Below are 15,387 nucleotides of genomic sequence, written 5' to 3' on the forward strand. Positions count from 1 at the left end.
TATATATAGGAGGTTTGGTTAGCGTTATACTGATTTAAACCCTTTTCATTGAGTTTAGAGCATTTCTGACTCATAATTTGTCTCTTCTAGAAATATATCCCTATTCACGAAAAAAAAAAGTTTCTCTAAGTTAGGGAAATTTCATTTCTACCCGACGCATTTATGCCCTGCATTTGCCAGTTTTGCCGTTTTTTCAACATTTTACCGTATTAATCAATGACTATTTTGACATGCCTGCGTGTTTTGACATTATTAGCACAGTGGATGCAGTATTTTCCATGTTATAAGGGTATATGTATCTTGGTTTCCTAGGTAGTTGAACTTGAAACATGATTTACAAAGACAGAGTTAATAATTTTTTTTATCTCGTTATTTTATTATCTTCATAAATATTTAAGTATCTGAGATGACTGTTCTGCACAAGACAACTATTATATATTATTCCATCTCCTTGGTCCTGAGGGCGAGACTGTCCCTCCCTGAGTCCTCTCGTGTCCAACGTTAGGTAAAGGTAAACAGTCGGCCGCAGGGGTGCCATTACGGTGACGCAGTGCCGCTGTCTGGGCCACTGTTACTCCATAGTACAACAGGGAACACATACACCACCAGCCTCAGTGTGACAGTGTGGCGCAGCTCAGGCAGCGTGGGAGCCAGCAGAGGTCCGTGGAGGCAGAGCTACCGGCGCACCAGCCCCCCACCCCACAGGTACAGCCCGTCATTTTGGCAGATTTTTTGGGGGTCTAGAGGCCACCATAGGTTCATTGTTGAGGGGGGGGGGGGGGTGAGTGAAGCGAGCATGCGCAGGTGGGGGATTTTTCTTAATTAAACACTTTTAGGGTCATATTGAAAACACGGGTTCTATAGCCATAACAAACCTTGAAAGCTGCGAACTCCTCAATGCTGCCTTCCACCAAGCCTTCACGGTAGAGCCCCCTGGAAACTTACCCCACTGCCCCAGAGTACATCAAGGGGAAGGCATCTCCGAATGCGGCATCAGTCTCACAGCAGTGCAACAAGCAATTAAAAGGATCATTCTCACCAGGCCCCTTACCTTGACATCTTACCTAGACGGGTTCCACGAGAGCACTAAAACAATTAAGCCTCTGCTGGAAGGTGTGTTGCACACCAAATGATGATTATCTATGTAGTACTTACCTCATAAAATATGGATGAGAAAAACATCGAGTTAGCGGTGGTGGTCCACGGACCACGGTTCAGCTGACGACATTGGTTGAACACGGTGTTGCCGCTTCCTCTATGTGAAAAGCGTATAGCTTGAGCAATTGAATATTTCGCAGTTCTACTTTCACTTATAAATAAACGAAATGTGTACTTCTTATTCTTATAACATAATTCTCACTCATACGTTTCACTTTATAGAACATATTTTACGCTGTCAATAAACGTGACACCTTGCAGGATAACATCACCCTATTTCTTCACTTCTTCACTAAAGTTTTATAAACGTGTTTGTATCTGTAATTTTTTCTTCATATTCGGGTCAAGGTGGACTGAAATTCACATATTTTATGCCAGTAAAAGGGAAAGGTTCAAGGGGGGTCTGGAGGCACCTTGGAAATGCTACAGTCTTTCGACTTTAACTTGAGCCCTGTGGCTTGGCCCGGGGAACCTGCCATTGTTTACACATCTAGCGATGACCTGCGCATGGCGATCTATCTCAATGTTAGTCTGTACATTATCTAATTATGGAATATACATATAAGTATATATATATATATATAGATATATATATATATATATATATATATATATATATATATATATATATATAATATAATATAATATAATATATATATATATATATATATATATATATATATATATATATATATATATATATATATCTATCTACACTTTAATAAAAAAGTTATATATATATATCTCTATATATATATATATATATATATATATATATATATTTATATATATCTATATATATATATATATATATATATATATATATATATATGACTGCATGGTGTTATGAATGGCTTGGAATTTGAGGGAACGAAAACGACTCCGCACCATTCACCCTTCTGTCACCATGGAAGACTCACGTAGGTCTCACTTTCGCGTCCTGCACAGCCAAGCAAATGATATTATATATAACGTAAATAAGAGAGGGGGGGGGGGGGTAGCGAGCTCCTCTGAGGAGAGTGATGGGGTGATGTGGCAATAGCGCGGCTCAGGGGAGCCATGCCTAAAGGCTCAAGTTAGAGTCGATCGACTATAAGTTTTCCTTCAAGTTGTTGTTGGGAGACAAGCATACAGCCGATAGACTGCATGAACTTCAGGATACACCCTCATATTATTGACATTATAAGTGAAGTGTACCAAAATGACAGTACAACCATTTTCCTTAACAATGATATAATGACAAACCTTAATGTGACAAGCAGAATCAGACAAGGCTGCAATAGTTCAACATCACTGTTCTTACTAATAACATATTTAATCATTCTACACTTAAACCAAGCTCAGAGCGGCTTCAGAGATGAAAATCGAGTGAGTCATGTTTCCATATCATAAGCCATAGCTCACCTCATATACAAGCTAGCCAGTTTTGGTTGACACCATCATGCAGACTCAGCAGTGACTAGAATCAAGATGTATTGTAAAAACTCGACAAAACAAAAAAGAAAATGGTATTATGATGAGTTGAACTGTAAAGATGTTAAAAAAATGTTTATAACATGTTTTACTTATGCTCGCTATCTTCAACAGTTGTTCATTGACTGCTGAAATATATTATTACATTGCGAAGGAAAAGTAAACTATCATGCCATGTTGTAGGGTTCATCAGGGCTAACAAATGTTATTATACAATGTCATGTCTACAATGCATGGGTAAGCCAGGAAAACAACTTGAAGAGAACAACAACAACAACAAGATGGACAATGTTGATCGGCGTCTGCGATGCCGATAAAGACTCGTGAACACGGTAGTGTGATCAGAATGCAGATAAAGCTCCACATATTGAAAATACAGTTATTTATAGCAACGTGTCACTCGCCGCAACCATCACGGCAGCGCAACCTCGGCGTGATGATTGGTGGTGGGTGGGTCATGCCTAGGTGGCACGGGGCAGCAGCAACACCGCGGGAACCTTCCAGGACGATCACGTTGCACTCCCCTTAAATAAATAACTCTGTATTTTCAATATGTAGAGCTTTATCTGCAATCTGATCACACTATCGTGTTCATGAGAGTTTTTCCTACATAATGTAATAATATATTTCAGCAGTCAACGAACAACTGTTGAAGATAGCGAACATAAGTAAAACATGTTATAAACATTTTTTTTAACATCTTCACAGTTCAACTCATCGTAATACCATTTTCTTTTGTTTTGTTGAGTTTTTACAATACATCTTGATTCTACAGTCACTGCTGAGTCTGCATGATGGTGTCAACCCAAGCTGGCTATGTCGTATATGAGGTGAGCTATGGCATATATATAAACAATGTCTCACACTCGAGCATACAAGATAATTATGGTCTGACACGAGTGTCTGCGAGAGTGTGGTGCAGCCAGTCAGCTGCAACCTTATCAACCTGCCTAGGCGCCAGCTGCAGGAATCTAGCTTATGTAAACCTGATTTTATTTTATTTTTTATAGCACAGTGTGAAAGAGGCACGGAACATGATAGTCACCCTGACAGACTCGGCGGTAAAGATTCGTTTTAGTACCGTGCCAGTATTTCATTACCTGCCTTATGAAACATTACTAGCTCTTCATATATCTTTTCTTCAAATGTTCAACAATAATGGAAACGCTTTCAAAATCCATTTCAAGGACTATTGTTGAAAATATGGGATAATATTCACGAAAGCGTAACCTCCTCTGGCGGTGGTGCCGCCGCTGCTGCAAAATAGCTCGCAGAGGGTTTAGGGTGGGGGAGCATATTTAGGGGCTGCTTTCACAGTCACTTTGTTTGTTTTGATCGTTACAAATGGCGGTGATCGACGCTATAATTTTCTACGTGAAACTGTCCCATGGGGTAATGGCGGCTGCAGAGGAACCGAGAGGTGTTGAGAGTGTGTGGTAAGGTGCGGGGCTAGGCTAACCCCGCAGCCGCCACTACCCCATCGGCCAGTTTTACGTGGAAATACTATAGCGGCATTGGTAACGATCAAAACAAACAAAATGACTGAAAGCGGCCCTTAAACTACTCCAACCGAACTTTACGACCTGCTAACAGGGGAACTTCACCCTCGACCCCATTCGAGCCAGGGGCTGGGCCCCTTGGACCTTACCCCACACATGTATATGTGACTTATTTCTGCGAGGAGGTATTTCTCGCAACACCGGCTGCACCATCGCCGCGGCCGCCGCCAGAGGAGGCTGCACTTTTGTGAATATTGTCCCCTATTTTCAATAATAAATAGTCCTTGAATTGGATTTTGAAAGCGTTTCCATGATTGTTGAACGTTTGTAGAAAAGATATATAAAGAGCTAGTGATGTTTGATAAGGTTAGTAATGAAATACTGGCACGGTACTAAAATGAATCTTAACAGACTCGGCAAACGCTTGTGGCCTTGAAATCAACCAAGACAAAAGTTTTGCAATGGTCTACAACCACAACACAGAGTTAGACAACATACTGGGCATCAAAATTACAAACACGATTAAGTATCTAGGAATCACCATCACAAACAAGCGATACTTCAAAAACTTCAAACTGGACAAAATTAATGAAGCAAGGAAGCTTAGCAACATCACAGCAGCTGTAATAGCAAGAAGCAAAAATAGACTCCTCATTGGCAAAACCTATTGGAAGCAAGTTGCACTACCAAAAACTCTCTATTGTCAAGGCATCCTCCCTTATACTACAAACAATGAACTAGACCACCTACAGAAAACAGAACAAAACTTATAGAACAATTTACGAGCCCCTAGATACACCCCAAACTTTTAAAAGGCATCATCATCATCTTGATGAAATAGAATGCAACGGCCAAACTTCTCTATGTAAGACACATTATGACCCACCCAAACAGTGACTTGCTGAGGCAGTGCTTATTGCAGAGGCTGGAAACAGGGAAAGACAAGTGGACCAAATCAGTAACTAAATACCTCCAAGAACTTAACATAAATATACACAGCCTAAGTAATATCACACAACAAAGATAATAGCAACAATAAAGAGAAAGACACACAAGAATGGAGGAATGATTTACTCACAAAAGACTCACTGGCACTTTACACAAGATATAAAGTGACATTTAAGAAATAGACTTTTATGAAAATGATGATGCCACCACAACTCTGATATGCTGCGAAGCAACACACTAGAAACAGACACACAAATGAAAACACACAGTGCACGATTACAACACAAATGAAGAAGAAACCTTAGAACACTTCCTCTTACACTGAAGCCTATAGACACATCAGACAAAATTGACTTTTCTTACAAAGTACTAACACCACTTCCAATGAAGAAAAGCTCTCAAAATTCCTAGTTTCAACAGACACTCAAAATATCACAGATAAAAAGTAAATTTTACTTCAGATGTGGAGGAGAGCACAACAGTCATAAAGCCTCCTGAACAGCCAAACCCACCTAAAGAAAACTGCAATAGTTGTGATACAGTTAGCAACACTACAAGAATCAAGGCAACAACACATCACCGCTACAAAGGTGTACCCCAGACTTCATCGACTTCATTGACTTTGAGCCCTCCCTAGAAATTACGGCCCTAAGGTACGAAGGAGATTCAACTTCCAGGGCCTCAGGGATAGGGTCGGAAGGGTTAAGATTCATGTTAGGTCTTGCATGTTTGAAAAGAGAGAGGTAAGGATAATACTGACAAGAGGTATAGCCATCTCTTGTGAAGTTAATACTGACAATATGGATTCGTTTTAGGTCCCTGAATGCAGTGCAGTAAGAAATGACTTTTGTAAAGTAGAAGGGGGGTCATGGGGGGCAAATCCCCCCCGTTACGTAGGTTACGTTTGGTTGTTAGGTTAGATTGGTTTAAATTTATTTGGTACGGGGTTGGTCCAACAGAAATATGCAACACAGGACAAGTTGGCGACGGGGGTGGGTCCGCTATGTGGGCTGGTGGTGGGTGGGAGCGTGGCAGCGACGGGTGTGCCTCAGGCATTGAAAAGTCATTAACTTTGTGACTTACAGAGAAAAATACTGTCCATAATAAAAACCATCATGTTTTGTCCATTTTTTTTTTTTTTTATTTTTTTGTGTGCGCCAGTAGGCTTCTTCCTGGTGGGGCCTGATGGTCGGCCCAACCCGTTCTGGCGCAGGTGAGTGTTTATAGTGGCGCCATCCTGCATTGGCTCATGCTGCCCTCCTGGAGCTCATCTTTAATCCTAGAATCTAGAGTCCGGCTTGATAGGTGGTCTTCTGGACAGCATGTGGGTAGTTTTTAAGCCACTCGGCGGCGGGTGAAAAATCCCAGCTTGGTGGCACCGGGCGGGGATTGAACTCGCGTCCTCCTGAATACGGCGCTGTCACTCTGTCGACTCAGCCACCGCCTCTCCAGTTAGTGTCTCAAAATTAGTAGGCTACCCTCTCCTCAGTAATTCCCAGAGGTAATTTTTCACGATTGAGAGAAGCAATCTAATCAGCACTGATCAAAACCCCTTGCACAAAATTATATGACTGCAGGTAAAATTAAATAAATTGATAAAATACTTTAGTTAATATGTAAATAATGGTAGCCATCTCTCGTAAGGTTAATGCTGACATTGCGTTGTATTATATTTCTCTGAATGCAGTGCACTAACTAATAGCTTCTGGAAAACTTTAGAAACTTTGAAAAAATGGTATATAAAGTTTATGAGTGCAGTCCAGCACATTGTATTTTGGCAATGTGGGGGGAGGTCAGGTTAGTTTTGTTACAGTTGTTAAGTTTGTTTATGATAAGTATGTGTGATATGCTTCATGCTGCGGTGTTGTTGTCAATGGTGGGGGAGGAGGCTATGCTTATCTCCATATTCCCCAATACTGTGAGCATCTCTGAATTGACTTTCCATCCGCTATTGTTTCCTGTCTGTTGATATCTTTTCGGCCCTTGATTTCTGAGTAGATTTATTTATAGCGACCAGATTACTTTATAGTCACATAAGGTTACACTCAACTCACTCCAGTGGCTGACCCTGTCATACTATGTATTCTTCTTTCACTTAAGGTTGGTTTTATTTATGAGACGATATTTTGTCTCTTACTAAACTAACTGCTCTTTGGTTGTCATATATGCACACTTGTACCCCCTTGTCCGTGGGGGTTAGGAAATGAACCACTGCAAATAGAAAATTTCCTCAAATGTTTGGCGTACTCCCACAAGAAAGCCTCTTGACCTGCAAAAACGCTGAGAGTAATTATATGTATAGATTATACCTAATAAAGTATTTTGTTAAATGAAGGCATCATAAAATATTATAAATAGCGTCATTCATCAGCTCACTTTGCTCTTGGCTACTCGCCATGAACTCTTCATAGTAGTAGTAGCAGTAGTAGTAGTAGTAGTAGTAGTACAGCATTATTATTATTACTATTACTATTGATATCATTATTACCATTATTATTATTCTTTTTGTTTGTTTCAGCTATAGTGATGGGGAATAGCATTTCTGCCGCCCAAAACACAGCCAGTGCCCTCACTGGCGGGGGAGGGGGAGCTGCCCATGTCATCTCTGAGTTCCCTTCACCCCAGCTTTCTGTGGACACCTCAGGCCAGCCTCCAGCAGAGTGTCCAATGCACAGAGTCCCAGCAGCTCCGCCCTCCGAATGCCCCATGCATAATAAAGATGTGGCTGCTTCCTCTGCCTCCCCTTCAGAATGCCCCATGGACAAATCTTACCAACAGCAGGTGTAGTATTTTTTTTCCTTTTTCAAACGATATAAAGTATCCATATAGCAAAGGCAAAGCCATAATGCATTTTGGAAGCTATAAACTCTAGAACAATATTCTTTGGAGGGATGTTCCATCAATATTAATATTATTTGCAGCTCTTTTCATAGTGAACCAGCTACTTGATGTGTGTGTGTGACTGTTCCCTTCCCTTAAATATGTGACATGTCAGGTAAAGCTATTTTTTTGACCAAGCATATCTGATTTGTCCTCAGGAAGGCCTGTGAGTTATTGTATTGTGTGATGGGAATGTAAAATATGTATATATAAAAGTAGGAAGAATTGTAGGATTGAGTGTCTGTAGTAAATGAAAAAGGTGGCCTGTTGATGTTTATGTTCAGTGTGTTCAAGCTGTCAAGTTATTGAATTCATCTCTGCCTGCTCATATAATAAAAATATTCAGTCAATCATGTACTGCCATGCTGCAATTAAAGAGTAACTATACCTGACAGGGAGTCACAAAGACCACATGTTTTCACTGGTTGGTCTCTTCTCCAGAGCCTCCCATCTGAGTGCCCCATGAGTGGGGGTGCAGGGAAGGGCCCCGCCCACCAGGCAGGACTCCACTATGGCACAGACCATGCTGGAAAGTTTGTGGACATCAACCCGTTGAACCAAGAGGCATTCCCTAACCAGAAGCCATCTCCTGACCAGCCCTTCGCCCTGCCCACTGAGAGACAGGTGAGCCCAGTGGCTCCATTTTAATCTTGGCTTTACATCTATGAACTAGTGACAGCTTTTTGTTTAAACAGTCATTTATTTCTTTGCTTGCTCTACAGTTTTATGTATTTAGTTTCTTTCCTTTATGTGGTGGAAAGTCTAATATGATTTGTTTTCCTTTTTTATTCACATGACTTAGATGTATATACACCTTTGACTTTAATATACCATATCCTAAAGTTTCATGGTATGATTAGTTTTTAGAATAGAAATATAGTTTGTACAGTATATTCAATAGATGCCATTGCCATTTATCTCAAACTTCTTAATTGTTTTGCAACCAAGTGCCTTGAAAAGCAGTCTGTATACTGTGGATGTAAGTAGACTTTTTTATAGTTATATATTTTAGCTACAGCAATTTGTGTGAGAAAAAATGTCCAATTTCCATTTGAAAAAATATTTATATGCCTGTTCATGTGCATCTTTTTTGTAAATATCTCAAGACCACTCATGAGCAATTAATTCAGTAGTCTTCACCTTTTCTTCACATGCTGTCACGTCCTGGTATACCTTCACATGGCTCTCACATCTTGAGGAAGAACAGTAGAGGGATTTAGCATGGTGGTTTAGAGATGTGACCAGTTTTTTCTGAGTGGTGTGCTTCATGGCGTTGGTACACACGTTGTAGTATACTGTTAACCCCTTCAACACGAGGACACATGTACTGCGTCCTTGCGTGCCCCGTACCATATCCGAGGACGCGCATACTGCATCCTGGCTCGCTTTAGCCAGTATACGAGTTATTTTATCTCTATATTTATGCTTACATCTCTAAATTATCAATTGATTTATGTTTCTTTATGTGCACCATTTAATTTTGCATGTTTTCATATATAATACATGATGATTATGTTGAGTTTATGGCTGAAAACTTGTTACCGTATATTCAATAGCGACATTTGAAATTTGGTGCACGCGGCGATCCCAGATATGGCGTGGGGCGCTGTTTTGGCCCACCCGTAGTGAAGGAGTTAAAGGAAGGCGACGCCTGTTACTTAGGAGGTGACATTAATTTTTTCCAAATCCATATAATTTTTGTTATAAGAACCTTAGTACCTAAAACGTCACAGATCCCTGAGTTTCAGGAGGTATACTCATTAGTTGAGGAGAAAAAATATAATATGCACTGTAAATGGCAAAAAATGGCATCGGTATTTAAAATTTCTCAATTTTTTTTAATTAATTATTTTGAAAACCAGTCTGCATAGTATACATACATATAGCTTTCTTTTCCCCAAAATAGATTTTTGATAAAACAATTCATATAAGAATAAGACTAAAAACATTTTGGTGAATTTTTTAAAATTTTTTGCCTGAAAAAAAGTAGAGGTATATATGAACAATTTTTTTTAAAATCTGCCTTTGACAAAAAAAAAAAAAAAAAAAAAAAGTCCTTTCTTTCCTCTTTCCAAAGATACCTTTCCATCTGCATTACCTTGAACAGCAACAGAGAAATATTACTTTTAAGTGCAGAAAACTTCAGTTTCGAGACATGAGCTGTTTTCTTCCAAGAAGTGTGTATTGTGCTTGTTGGCTCTTTGTGATTTTTAAAATGTTGAGTTGCTTCAGTGATGATTTGTGGTGACTGAGATGGCTGGTGCAATGTTGAGAGAAGTGGCTGGGGTGGTGGATGTGTAAGGTGCAAGGCAGAATGGAGAGGCGAGTGCGAGTGAGGTGATAATGCCCTGCAGGATGGTGACATATGGTGCGCCCCCTTTGACTCATCATCATGGCTCATTTACTTCTCTCTTATCTTCTTTGCTGCTTCTTGCAGCACAAGCATCTTCTCTGAATTTCAACCCATTGATTTCAAGATTTTGGCAGGGCAGAAAAAGCCAAGAAAATGTGAGTGGATGGTGGACAGCTAAACAGATATCCACCTCCTGTGACATCTCAGGAGACACTGACTCACTGACGATTGAGGCTCAACCTGTCACTCTGAGCAGTGTTACCATGTGAACATCTATAAAAATGCTAAAAATATCAAAAGTAAGTGAAAAAAAATCCAAAACTCATGTTTCTAAAACACACGTGACCTAGCACCCTTCAAATGCCTGTAAACAAAGGCTATTTAAGTATATAAGGAATAACGGTATCAACATACCGTTTTCACAGAATACACCTGACATCTCAAGGGTAACAAAAGTGTTAATAACTGGAAATCAAGTTTTGGGTCAAAAGATGATGTTGCCTATCCTTAAACCTACTGGGATAAAAAGCCATACAAGTTGAACCAATGTTTATCATCTTATTCAGGCCTGATTGGCATCTGGTCCTCTCCTGTATTCAGGATGTTAGCCACTCACAGGGATCAGCAAGTGCCACCCTCCCCTTGGCTGCCAGGTTTCTTGAGATCTTTCTACCTGGCAGTGTTTATTTTCTTCTCTTGGCTGTGTCTTCTTTGATGTGGAAATGTTACAAATTTCATGGTCTGTTATATTGAGAGGGCAGAAAAGCATACCATCAAGTTTCCAAAGCCAGGGTTAGAGCATGAAGCATGGCCGAGTGTAAGGTCTGGTTGGGAGAAGAGTAGATGGAGGAAATAACTGAGTTTTAAGTACTTAGGGACAGTTCTATGTAAGCATGGAAACATGGAGGAAAAGGTGAGGGAGAGAGCAGTGAAAGGCAAGCAGGTGACAGGTGCTTTGGAGAGTTGTGAAAGTAAGTGTGAGCACGGGGGTAAAGAGGGGTATAAGAATTAGTATTATCCTCCCAACATTGATGTGCACATCAGAGACATGGAAGTGTAATGTTAGGGTGATTGAAAAGCTTCAAAAAGATGCGGAAGTAAAGCTATAGGACAGCAGTTCAGAGGGCTACAGCAATTACTCTCCTTAAGCACAGGTTGTACATACACAAATTTTCATTCGGAAGGAAAGGTAGATGTTAAGAAGCAGTGGCAAATTTGTTAGACCAGGCAGGGTGTCAGCACTGAAGGACAGTTTTCAGGGACAATACAAGACTATGGGTCCACAAGCCTTCGGAGGATAGAATACATTATTATTAAGAATTTGAATATCAGACATAGAATAAAGTTAAGATACTCTACCATCCACAGGTGTCATCAATTCCCAAGGCTGATGCAGAAGGAGAAAACTGGGTGTACCCATCACCACAGATGTTCTGGAATGCAATGCTGAGAAAGGGCTGGCGCTGGAAGGACGATGAGCTATCCCAGCGTGACATGGACCACATCATCCGCATCCACAACATTAACAATGAGCTGGCCTGGCAGGAGGTGCGTGGTGCCAGATAGACGACAACATTAATTGATCTCTCCCTCGTGTGTGTTGGGACTAATAGCAGGATATCGGAACTCAGCCACTCACAGCTTCAAGTTAGCTAAAGCAGATCGATTAAATTATACTAATATTGTTAATGTTGAAGAAGAAATTTTATATTACCTGACATGTCGTACTGGATATTTTTATAAGCAGAAATTTGAATATAACTAAGACCAACCTCTTCTTCATGGTATTCTCTCTCTCTCTCTCTGTCTCTCTGCTCTCTCTCTCTCTCTCTCTCTCTCTCTCTCTCTCTCTCTCTCTCTCTCTCTCTCTCTCTCTCTCTCTCTCTCTCTCTCTCTCTCTCTCTCTCTCTCTCTCTCTCTCTCTCTCTCTCTCTCTCTCTCTCTCTCTCTCTCTCTCTCTCTCTCTCTCTCTCTCTCTCTCTCTCTCTCTCTCTCTCTCTCTCTCTCTCTCTCTCTCTCTCTCTCTCTCTCTCTCTCTTTAATGATTTACTCTCTCTGTCTCTCTCTCTCTCTCTCTTCTCTCTCTCTCTCTCTCTCTCTCTCTCTCTCTCTCTCTCTCTCTCTCTCTCTCTCTCTCTCTCTCTCTCTCTCTCTCTCTCTCTCTCTCTCTCTCTCTCTCTCTCTCTCTCTCTCTCTCTCTCTCTGTCTCTCTCTCTCTCTCTCTCTCTCTCTCTCTCTCTCTCTCTCTCTCTCTCTCTCTCTCTCTCTCTCTCTCTCTCTCTCTCTCTCTCTCTCTCTCTCTCTCTCTCTCTCTCTCTCTCTCTCTCTCTCTCTCTCTCTCTCTCTCTCTCTCTCTCTCTCTCTCTCTCTCTCTCTCTCTCTCTCTCTCTCTCTCTCTCTCTCTCTCTCTCTCTCTCTCTCTCTCTCTCTCTCTCTCTCTCTCTCTCTATCTCTCTCTCTCTATCTCTCTCTCTCTCTCTCTCTCTCTCTCTCTATCTCTCTCTCGCTCTCTCTCTCTCTCGCTCTCTCTCTCTCTCTCTCTCTCTCTCTCTCTCTCTCTCTCTCTCTCTCTCTCTCAGTAAAAATGAGGAAATTGATGTCCACTTATCCTGTGTATGATCAACAGACCATGCTACTAATCAGCTCCTTGTCTTTCCTTAGGTGCTCCGTTGGAATCTCTGCACAAACATGGCCAACCAGTAACCAAGGAAGCGCTTTGGGGCAAGGCAGATTATTCCTCGAGCAAGAGTGAGAGGTTGGCTGAGAGTAAGGATATGAGCGACAGGAAACAGCAATCCTTCTTTGTTTGTATACTCATGTTTAATTTTTGCTTTACATATTGAAGTTTTATTTCCTGTCTATTCATCTGTATATATTAGTGTGATGAAACTTCTTTGGAAAGGGTAGCCATAGCAGATGTCTCCTTTCTCCATGTTTTACAATCCTGGTATACCCACACCCCATCTTCCACATATCTACATGTAATCAGCAAACATATCTTTCCACCTTACTGGTAGTTTCTATGCTACCTCAAACCATATTATACTCACATATACCCTTTTTACAGATTGCTGATTTGTATCATAAAATGTCCAAACCACCTCAATTTATCATACTTAACCACTCCATCACTTTACACTGGGACCTTTTGCTCTCATATCCATGTTACATGTCACCACTCTCAATATGAAAAATGTTATGGAATGTTCCAATCTCATGCTCAAGACCGGTGACACAAGCTGCCTTGCCTCACCATGAGATAGGCACTGTACCTGGCGACCGTGGTTGATTGATGATTAAGAAATATCCTGTTGAAGATTTTTTCAAAAGCTTTAGAAAGACAAGAAAGTAAAACTGTGGAATGGTAATTTTAGAGGTTAGAGCATTGTTCATAGACACGTGTATGTAAGCGTACCTCCAGGAGAAAGGAAACTAGAAGAGGCTAAAGAGTTAGACCAGGCAGGGTATCAGTGCAAGAGGACAGTTTTTAACCCGTGGGCTTCGGCTATGGAAAAGCTGAGAAGTGGCCGAGAAACGACAAAATTACACTGCATTTTGAGACTAAGAAAAGAGCATGGAACGTTCATCAGAGTACTCCTCTCATAACCATAAAGCCATTAAAAATATTTACTCTTACGCAAACGCCATTTTTTTTTGGGTGGTGTTTGTTACAAAATAAAAAGTCTCGTGACGCATGGCATCTAGCCGAGAGTCGCTTGTTGTCTACTATAGAGAATTTGACAAATGATTACTGTATGGATAGCTGATTCAGTATGCCATGACCTTACAGCACCACCCATGACAAAGAAGCCCACCTCAAGATCACTCACCCACCACAATGACCTAGGGCATTCATGGTGGGTTGCTCTATGCCACCACTGCCTACAATTAGCTCGAATTACATGTTTTATGGCGAGCCCTTTTTAGGGTCCACCGTACCACAGCCACGACTCGTGAAAGCCCCGAAAAGGGTCTGCCAACGTTCTTGGGTTAAAGACGATATGAGGAACTACGTAAGGTTTATAAGTCTTCTCACGGTTCAGGTCATAAAGGGTATAGAAAATATCATCATTCATAACTTTTATATCAGGCATAAGAAAGATTAGTTATTATGATAAGCATAACAAGTCTACCAATTCATATGTCAAAGAAAACATGAACCCAATTCCTTTGACTTTGTTCCCCTCCAGGTATGAATTGCCGTTTGACCGCCACGACTGGATTGTGGACCGCTGCGGGAAAGAAGTACGTTACATCATCGATTACTATGATGGGGGCCCAGTCAACCCTGACAACCACCAGTTTGCCATTCTAGATGTACGGCCAGCCATGGACTCCTTTGAAAATGTATGGGATCGCATGGTGGTCGCCTGGTGGAGGTGGACCCGTAGTCCAGAGAGTGCAGAGTAATGGCATGACACCACTCTTCTCATACCTTTACAAGAGCTCCTCCTCCCCAAGCCATTTACCCTATTTTCATGTTACTTGTTCTGTTTTACCTATTGCTAATTGTGATAATTGGCTTAGACAGTCTACTACAAGCGTTGCTCCTTGTCACAGGAAGGTAGAGGCAGTGCTTGGGTGACTCAAGGGAGGAGGAGTTATAATGAACCTCAGTAATGTTGACATGCAGGTGGGTGACTGAACAATGTAATGGTGAACTCATGTTTTTATTGAGTATTTTGCTGACTCAGAACAGCTACAGGCCAGTGGTGATAGCATTGTGAACAGCAGCAGTAGTAAAAAGATCAACAGGTTAATTAACCTCCAATAAAGCTAGTATTTGATCATCTGGGAAGTAACAGCAAATAGGGCCTTCAAAGAGTGCATGAGAGATAAAAGGATGAGGTATATTGATACTTCTAGTAATGATGAAGTATTAGGTGGGTGAGAGGGCAGGGAAATAATGAATACAAATCTTGAATTCATATTTCACTGACTCAAAACAGCATCAACCGGTGATGGTTGGATTGTCAGTTTGCAGAAGTATCTACCGTTTAGTAACTTTGCATCTTGTCATTAAAGAAATAGACTATTTAACTGTGTGTCATGGCAGTATATGTCTTGAACAACTTT

The 15,387-nt window shown here is 40.9% G+C and overlaps 1 protein-coding gene across 2 annotated transcripts; it reads left to right on the plus strand.

Annotated features, from left to right (window-relative positions):
• The first annotated feature begins 465 nt into the window (after positions 1–465).
• Positions 466–11,892, plus strand: LOC126988708 (probable holocytochrome-c-type synthase). Of its 2 annotated transcripts, none has more exons than XM_050847064.1 (4): positions 466–705; positions 7,597–7,859; positions 8,400–8,582; positions 11,680–11,892. In XM_050847064.1, exons 2-4 carry the CDS (start codon positions 7,605–7,607, stop codon positions 11,875–11,877), a joined length of 636 nt encoding a protein of 211 aa, XP_050703021.1. In that variant the 5' UTR covers positions 466–705; positions 7,597–7,604; the 3' UTR covers positions 11,878–11,892. The 2 variants fall into 2 exon arrangements, with proteins under 2 accessions (XP_050703021.1, XP_050703022.1); XM_050847065.1 differs by lacking the exon at positions 466–705 and adding an exon at positions 5,597–5,731.
• Positions 11,893–15,387: the final 3,495 nt, after the last annotated feature.

The sequence above is a fragment of the Eriocheir sinensis genome, chromosome 70 (genome assembly GCF_024679095.1).
Source record: "Eriocheir sinensis breed Jianghai 21 chromosome 70, ASM2467909v1, whole genome shotgun sequence".
Lineage (NCBI taxonomy): Eukaryota > Metazoa > Arthropoda > Malacostraca > Decapoda > Varunidae > Eriocheir > Eriocheir sinensis.

Excerpts from the sequence above, each read along its gene's own strand:
- LOC126988708 (XM_050847064.1), top strand. The coding sequence starts at position 7,605 with ATGGGGAATAGCATTTCTGCCGCCCAAAACACAGCCAGTGCCCTCACT. Across the intron at positions 7,860-8,399 it reads ACAAATCTTACCAACAGCAG|AGCCTCCCATCTGAGTGCCC; the intron begins GTGTAGTATTTT and ends TCTCTTCTCCAG. Across the intron at positions 8,583-11,679 it reads CCCTGCCCACTGAGAGACAG|GTGTCATCAATTCCCAAGGC; the intron begins GTGAGCCCAGTG and ends TACCATCCACAG.